We start from the raw sequence: 8,643 nt of genomic DNA, 5'->3' as shown, positions 1-8,643 counted from the left end.
CCACCATAGTCCACCTCGATAATACTGTAGCGGTGCTTAGGCGAAGCCCTGCGTCGGTAGAACATCATCATCGTCACCACGCCGTCGTGCTGACGAAAACTCTCCCTCAACACTCGGTTGGATCGGAGTTCGAGGGACGTCATCGGGCTGAACGTGTGCTGAACTCGGAGGTGTCGTACGTTCGGTACTTGATCGGTCGGATCATGAAGACGTATGACTACATCAACCGCGTTGTGCTAACGCTTCCGCCTTCGGTCTACGAGGGTACGTGGACAACACTCTCCCCTCTCGTTGCTATGCATCACCATGATCTTGCATGTGCGTATGAATTTTTTTGAAATTACTACGTTCCCCAACACTATTTTCGTGAACATATTGCAACACCCTACAATGAGGATCCCCCACGTTAGCGCGAGACGGAGGATACCATAGGACAACACCATAAATAAAATATACAATCATACCAACCAAGATCACGATTAACCCTAAGGACAAAATGGATCTACTCAAACATTATATGATAGCCAAATATCATTGAAAAATAATATATGGAGTTGAGCACCATGTTTAAGTAGAGATTACAGCGGAGATAAGGGGTATTACACCGCTGCATAGAGGGGGAGAGAATTGGTGTTGATGGTAGCAAGATTTTTGATGTAGATCGCCATCATCATCCTAGCCACGACCGCACTCCGGCACCACCGGGAGAGAGGGAGAGAGAGCCCCCTCCTTCTTCTTCTTCCTTGGCCTCCCACCTAGATGGGAGGAGGGTTCCCCCTCTGGTCTATGGCCTCCATGGCGGCGGAGGGGCAGGAGCCCCTCCGAGATTGGATCTCCCTCTCTGTTCTCTTTTGTTTCGCGTTCCCAAAATCTGGCAGAAAACCGTTTATTATATTCCGGAAGATCCGTAACTCCGATTGCGCTGAATTTTTAACACGATTTTCCCCCGGATATAAGCTTTATTGCGCCCAAAGTAGAGCTCCAACTGACGTACGAGGTGGGCATAGGACACCTGGGTGCGCCCTGGTGGGTTGTGGTCACTGTAGGCCTCTCTTCTCTTCATACCAACTCCCAAAAATCACAAATATTCCAAAATAATTCTCCGTAAAATCATATTGCATTTGGACTTCGTTTGATATGGATTTTCTGTGAAACAAAAAACATAAACTTACACTGGGCACTGGGTCAATAAATTAGTCCAATAAATAATATAAAAAGTTTCCAAAATATGTAAAAGTTGTATAATATTGACATGAAACAATAAAAAATTATAGATACGACGAAGACGTATCAGTACCTTGTCTCGTTCCTATGACACCATTTGCACATCCAACATATGTATCTGTGGATGTTGCCTTTGGAGCATCGAAGTGGTGGTTCAACCTTCATGTTCTTCTTTGGCGACTCTTTATTCCCCCTCTTCCCTTAGAGGATGACATGGGGCCAGTTTTTGTTGTGAGCCTATATCGCCAAGCTTGTGGGAGCCGGTGGTTCGATCCATCATTGGCAGCCTAGCCACTAGTCAACAGGTTCTTACGGCTGTGATCGACTGCGACATGTGGTGTGGCGTGGCACTCTCAGAGGAAGCGCTTCTACGTGTGCCCTATAGGTGTCTTCAGAGCTCTTTGATATGTTGTATTTTGTTGCCTTTACTTTTGCCTCTTCGGTTCGTTGTATCTTATTTTTTTTGAAACGAGGCAAAAGATTTGCCATTTTCATTGATTAAGCAGAAAAGAGTTGCCCGGTTAATTAAAGAAAAACCGGGCGAAAACCTAGATTACAACCCCACACAGACGACCTGGCCACAAACGCCAAACAATCGACCGAAGCGTCGAGGACTTGACAGCTCCGATTTTGTTGAAGAGCTTCACATGAGAAAGTTGCACGCCTCGCACCGACCTAGTCCAACGCAACACCCGGAGAGTACCGCCCGCTGAAAACCACCCTCATGGAGTCATCGTTGCCGCAATGGCGTTGCCGACCGCAGCTCCGACTTCTCTGTCACAGCACGAAACCAGCATAGGCGCACTGGACCGTCGACATCAAAAGGACAAGTCGCGAACCAGCTTCGCTCGCCACCATCGTTGTCGCCACACGAGTCGCAACGCCAAACCGCCTAAATCACCGGACGGACACCAACCGACCGCAATGTTGTGCACGTCCAGCCCGCCGGAAGCACCAAAGGAACCAAGATCTTCAAGACGGCGCCCTAAAGAGGGAAAACGATGCTGAAGACGCCGCCGCCGCCCGACCCTGCAACAGAATCTTGGCTTTCACCTGAAGATCTAGATCCGGAAGGTGAGGATGCGCAGATCTCCTCGGCGACGCCTCCAAGGAGGATAGCGATGCCCACAGACGCCGTCGCCGCCGGCCGGCAAGCACGGGCCAGGCTTTCACCCGGAGTAGCACAGCCACCACTCCCACGCAGTACCTCCACTGGTCCACGCACCCCTACGCAGCGAGCACGCCAACGCTGCGCAGGGCCTCCTCCTTCCTCGTCGCCGACAAACGCAGGCGAGCCAGAACAGACCAATCCCAGCCAGATCTGGTACCCACACCCGCTGCACCGCGGTGAGCCGCCCACAGCCGCCGCAAATCACCTGAGTCGGACGGGAGGGCTGCCACCCTGCCCCAGATCCGCCAGGCCGAGCCGCCGGACGGCCGCTTGAAGCCCTCCACATCGAGCCACCGATGCAGACGAGCCGGATCCAGCCGCAGCCGGCCAGATCCATAGGCCGCCACCTCCAGCGCACGCAACACGTTGAGACGGCAGGAGTCGAGCAGTGTCAAGGAGCGCGTGAAGCCGACGCAACTCGACCCCCAGGCAAACCACGGCGGCGCCAGAGCAGCCAGGCAGCGCAGCAGAGAGGAGCCGAGCCTCCCCCACCGCGAGACCCCACAGCCAGACCGAGAGATGCCCCGCCGCCGCCGTCCGCCGCGCGGGCTTAGCCCGGCGGCGTCCTCCGGCAACGGCGAGGTGAGGGAAGGAGGCGGGGAGGGGTCCGGTGGCGCTGGATTGGGAATTCCGCCCGAGCCGCCTGAGAGGCGACGCGGGGGGCGGGGTTTTTCAGAAGGTGGGATTGTTCGTTGTATCTTTATACTTGTGTGGGGGTGTTTTTCCCACTTGGTTTTATGACATGCAGGGACCGTTTGCCAAAAAAAACACTATAAAAGGGGACCTCCTACATGCCGCTCTTTGCGGCAAACAACCGTAGTTTCGCATAGGCGGGTGTCTACCCGAGCCGGTCCAGGAAGAAAACAGCTGCGAGCACGTACTGTAGTAGCTAAAAAAGTAGCCGCCCTCGCACGGGAGCGATCACAACATCTCATGTAAGAGACCACGCACAACAACCAATTGAGCTAATGAGGGGTATTGAACAAAGAGCAGTGTAAAATATTTAAAACCAACATCCAACACAGATCCGACATATTTTTAGAATTTCAAACGCAACTTTTTTTCTAAAACAACCCTGAGTGTCTTATGAAACACAAACACTTTTCAACTTTTTAAACATTTTTCAAAAAAACGGAAACATTTAAAAAAGAGGAACATTATCTTAATTTCCGAACATACTTGGAAAACAGGAATATTTTTTGAAATTCTAAAAATATTTTAATTGTGAAAAAATTGGAAACATAAATTTTTTCATGTGAACAAATTTGGAAAGCAGGGGCAAAATTGCCAAATTTTTTTGAATTTGTGAACAAAATTTTAAAACATGACAGTTTTCTGAATTTGTGAAGAAATTTTGAAAATGTGAACATTTTCCAAATTTTGAGAACACCTTTCAAATTTTTTTTTAAATCCGGAACAATTTGTAATTTGTGAACAAAATTTTATAACGTGAGTATTTTTCGAATTTATGAACAAATTTTCAAACTTGAATATTTTTTAAAATTTTGAAAAAAATTCGAAAATTGGGATATATTTGTGAAAACAAACATTTCTGAGTTTCTGAACAAAATTTAAAGGGAAAACTCTTTTTCAAATTTGGAACATTTTTTGAAAATAAGAGAACAATTTTTTAAACTGTAAAATTTTGTGAAATTTCTAAAAAAAACTAAAAATAGGAACATTTTCTGAAAATTTGAACAAAATTCTAAAATTTCGTTTTTTCAAATTTCTGATAATGTTAGTTGAAATAAAAAATAAAGCAAGAAGAAAGAAATGAAAAAAGACTGAAAATAAAAAGAAAAAAAGAAAAATGAAAGAAAATAAAAAATAAATACAACAAAAGTAATATAAATAGAGAAACCGGTTCGAGAACTTCTAGAAGGTACCCAAAAACAGAAAAACCGGCTTGGAAGATCATAGAAGGTTCCTAAAACCAGGTATGGCTGAACGCTAAACTTGCCGGCCTATCCCGAGCGCTCAATCCGATGGCGAGTGTGTAACCGCGACTGTTTGCCGCAGAGAGCGGCAAATAGGGTTTCCCTAGTATAAGGTACTCCCTCCATTCCATAGTTCTTGTCGTATGTAATTGCTAATTGGACTACATTCCATAATTCCATTTCAAGTCCGAGTCTGAAATTACAAACACTAGTAGAACGCATGTGCGTTGCCAAAGGCTTTTTGGAAGAAAAAAATGATGCTACTCACGGTGCTAAAATCCGAGAACAATGCATGTCTCAACTACCAAACATCTCAGATCCTCGTTTCTCAGCTAACGCGCTTCTTAAATCAATTACAACTATCTTTTTATAAATTAAGAAAGTTCGACTCAGATACTAAAACTATATAAAAAACATATAATCATGTCTTCTTCTGAATAAAAATACTGTAGTACAGAACAGATTAAGTTATTGTGACCGCTATTAATATTTATCTTCTAGTGCAAATATTTATATGCCCAGTTATTGTGACGGCTATCAATATTTATCTTCTAGAGCAGATACTTATATGCGGAAGAGACATACATTTGCAAGTGTTTCTTGCTGGCAAAACCTACGTTAAGCTACAATAAGTAAAGCGTAGCATAAAATTTGAGATGGGCATAGCACAACAAAGATGTAGAGGCCAGCTTGCCTCCTTTTCAGAGGAAAAAACAACTTGATTGCACAGAAAAAACAACTTGATTGATCCTACTTTCGGTCCTTACATTCACACGCCAATTTGGCCTCACCTCTGCGCCTCAGCCTCACTTTTGAAAGCCTGCAAGCAAGCAAGAGATAGGTGTGAGCACAATATTTTGCAATCAAATGAGAGAGAGTCACGGAGGAATTAGCATTTTTTCCCCAATATAAGGTAGTTCTTGTCGTGCGTAATTGCTAATTGGACTACATTCCATAATTCCATTTCAAGTCCGAGTCTGAAGTTACAAACAAAATAGTGAAAATAAGCTCTGTATGAGCCCATCCAAGATAAACTGAACCGTGGATGCCCCGGCCCAAATGGCACATCCCACCGACCCAAGTCCACAAAAACCCAACACGACGACACGAGTCAAGCGCGTCTCTTCCCCACTTCCCCTCGTCCCTCCTAGCTTGACTAGCTAGGGTTTTACTTTCCCCTCCGCCCTCCGGCAAGTTCTTACCGGCGCACCCGGCCTCGCCCCATCACCATGACGCTCGCCGAGCTGCTCCGCGCCGATCTCGAGGAGCACGAGATCGAGGTGATCCTCCATTCCGACCCCTCCCCCCTCTCCGATTTGGTGCCGTGTCAGACAGAAAATGATTATTTCGCCTCTCCCTGCTTGTTCGGGTCCTACGTCGGCTTATTTTGTTGCGGCAGCGGTGTCAGGACGGTAGATCTCGTCTGTTTATGTCGCCTAGGTTGCAGAGCTTTGTCCTTGTTTCTGCGCTTATCCTGCAATTTTCCATGGGGGAGGGCAGCGGCCCAGCCCAGGCCTTGTGATGCCTGCTGTCCATCTAGGAGTTCAGTTTCAGAGTTTGCTAATACTACTATCCTTTGGTATTTCTGGAGCCAACTTTGTTGTGATAGGCCCTGTGATTGGTGACTTGTTTGTCAGCTGTTCCTTATTATATACTGATTGTGGTTCCCTTTTGTTGCGTATTGAAATGCTACTGTCGTTTATTATGGATACAAAATCTGAAGGGAGTTTTAAGGGAGCATAGAGAAATCATTCAACTTTGGTGATTTCTATAGTAAAAATGTGGCCTTGTTTGTTTGAAATTAGCTTTGGAAGTCTGTTAGAAACCTAACTACCTTGTGCTTATGCTTATATGCTGTACGGCATATTTTCTGTAGCAACAATGCAGATGTGTGAGCATAACTTTCTGTTGTCAACACAGACGACAGTTCCTTGTTATTTACATACTCTTCTTCTTTCTGCTTTTGGACTGTCATTTCCTTTGATCTTCTGCTGATGCTACTTAGTATGTACTCACATCTTCTTGCTGGGATGATAAAATTGTTCGTAGACTGTTTACCTGTTTTTCATTTCTGCTTATGGATAACTCTGTTTTTATTACTCTGCATGTCCCCTGTTTAGTGTTTACTGCTTACAACAGTCAAGTAATATGATCTTTTAATGCATACTCTTAAGGAAGATGAGCCTATCCTTGAGGATGATGATGACGACGAAGATGATACCGAGGATGAGGATGAAAAAGATGACGATGATGTTGAGGGTATGTTGTAATTCTGTGGTTACTTTTGTTCAGTTCAAGACTTCAAGTAGCCACTTAGCTACAGATAAGCCTATTTCTTATTGTAATGCTGCCTTGTTCTAACATAAATTTAAACTTCGGAAGTTATTGACCATACCAAAATTTCAAATCAAACTTTACTTATCCGTATTGACCTCTTTTGGTTCATTTTGACCTGTTTTCTATTTGCCGATTAGACAATAGCCAGTTTGTACCCTCTAATATTCTGTTCTTTCCATACCATTGCTATGCCTTTGTGGTTTTTATTCTTATTTTTTTGGACTCTATCATATTTACTTATTCCTGTATTATTCAGAACTGTCTCTACACAGTTTATAGTTTCCTTGAGTACTGCCTGCCATTTGTATATAATATTCACCTATGTACTGTGGTGGCACGTTGTATCAATATTAATCTGCATTAACATATGCATGAATGTTCGTATGTAGCATTTAGTTTGATAGGAGCAAATCCTCTAATGCAAACTCTTGCTTTTGCTATTATAGTCCTGCTATGTGAACCATTTCAATGCATTTAGTATGACGTGATGCTGGAACTAACATTATACGAGTAGCTAATCCTTTGTACCTTACCTAAGAGGCAAAACAAAAGGGATATCTTGTTCATTTTTAGAAAATATGATAATTGATACCAACAAGACTTGACCGCAGTCACAGTTTCTGTTCGGTCTTGCTTGAGAAAAGGGATGTGTTGTTTGAATGTTACACTTGCCATTTCCAGTGGTTAAAAATAAAAATTCATGGAGTGAACTATGTCTAGTTGTAGAATTCTGGTCTTATGCAAAATTTAGAAAGTCTTGACAATATATCTGTGCTTTCTGGGACTAGGAGGTGATGCTGGTGGAAGATCTAGGCAGAGTAGGAGTGAGAAGAAGAGCAGGAAAGCCATGGAGAAGCTTGGCATGAAGGCCGTTACTGGTGTGAGCCGTGTAACTATCAAGAAGAGCAAGACCGTGAGCATCTTGACCACTTCAGGCCATTGTTCCCTATATGCTGGTGGTTGTTGCACTGTCTTAACTTTTCCACATAATTGCAGGTTATGTATGTCCTCTCGAAGCCAGATGTGTTCAAGAGCTCGCAGTCAGACACCTATGTCATGTTCGGGGAGCTCAAGGTCGAGGACCCGAGCACTCAGCTGCCGACACAAGCGGCGGAACAGTTCAAGGCGCCAGGCCTGAGCAGTGTGATCTCGAAGGACGAGCCATCCGTGGCAACAGCCCAGGACGATGAGGAGGTCGATGACACTGACGTTGACCAGAAGGACGTCGAGCTCGTGATGACGCAGACCTCGGTGTCGAGATCCAGGGCTGTGAAGGTGCTCAAGGCTGTGGATGGTGACATTGTCAGCGCCATCATGGAGTTGACTAACTAGGCGCTAGAAGGTGGAATTTTGTCCTGATAGCAGGGTGTGGGATTGCAAAGCAGTTTCTGGTCATGTCAGCTTGAAACTTGAATGTTGCAGTTGCTGGATTGGTAGCTCTGTTTTTCTGTTCACCAAACTAGTACTCTCATGTAGGTTTCCTAGGCGATTTAACATCTGATGTTCGGCAAACTGCATGCTCTTTTGGGAAAATCTGAATCTTCTGTGCACCAAATTTTGTTTTCAAATGCATGTAATCGTGTTTGAGGCAATATCTATGTCGTTCGAGTTAGCTATTAGATTTTATTCCCAAACTCCAACCATTGTGACATTGTGTGATTTAGAAACAATTAAGATCGGACTCCTTCAGTTTTGCGTGACGAGCATTTTCTGCTGTTGACAAGATGAACAGCTTTGAAGAGTCTTTGGGTATGTTTGCATTTTGACAAAAGTATACCACACCAAATTTGTTGCTTTGACCATATCCATTTAATCTGTTTTTGTTTGGAGGATGGTTGTCAACTTCTTGCATATACCAGTAAACGTGCATGTGCAACGCACGTATAAACCGGACGATATATTTCCTCATTCATCCTAGTTAAGAGGCAATTATTCAAAAAAAAAATATAAGAATATTTTGCATGGCATGAAACG

General features: G+C 44.4%; 1 protein-coding gene across 1 annotated transcript; it reads left to right on the top strand.

The window, feature by feature from the left end:
• The first annotated feature begins 5,435 nt into the window (after positions 1-5,435).
• Positions 5,436-8,224, top strand: LOC125545973 (nascent polypeptide-associated complex subunit alpha-like protein 1). Its single transcript, XM_048710048.2, has 4 exons — positions 5,436-5,612; positions 6,507-6,591; positions 7,458-7,582; positions 7,666-8,224. Exons 1-4 carry the CDS (start codon positions 5,562-5,564, stop codon positions 7,999-8,001), a joined length of 597 nt encoding a protein of 198 aa, XP_048566005.2. The 5' UTR covers positions 5,436-5,561; the 3' UTR covers positions 8,002-8,224.
• The last annotated feature ends 419 nt before the right edge of the window (positions 8,225-8,643 follow it).

The sequence above is a fragment of the Triticum urartu genome, chromosome 3A, assembly GCF_056163025.1.
Source record: "Triticum urartu cultivar PI428250 chromosome 3A, HENAU_Tu73, whole genome shotgun sequence".
NCBI classification, from domain to species: Eukaryota; Viridiplantae; Streptophyta; class Magnoliopsida; order Poales; family Poaceae; genus Triticum; species Triticum urartu.
The sequence above is the reverse complement of the archived record's forward strand: the minus strand, read 5'-3'. Positions and strand labels throughout refer to the sequence as shown.

Bases quoted from the DNA above. Each gene is read 5' to 3' on its own strand.
- LOC125545973 (XM_048710048.2), top strand. From the start codon at position 5,562: ATGACGCTCGCCGAGCTGCTCCGCGCCGATCTCGAGGAGCACGAGATC. The intron at 6,592-7,457 runs GTATGTTGTAAT...TTCTGGGACTAG, and splicing joins AGATGACGATGATGTTGAGG to GAGGTGATGCTGGTGGAAGA. The intron at 7,583-7,665 runs GTGAGCATCTTG...ACATAATTGCAG, and splicing joins CTATCAAGAAGAGCAAGACC to GTTATGTATGTCCTCTCGAA.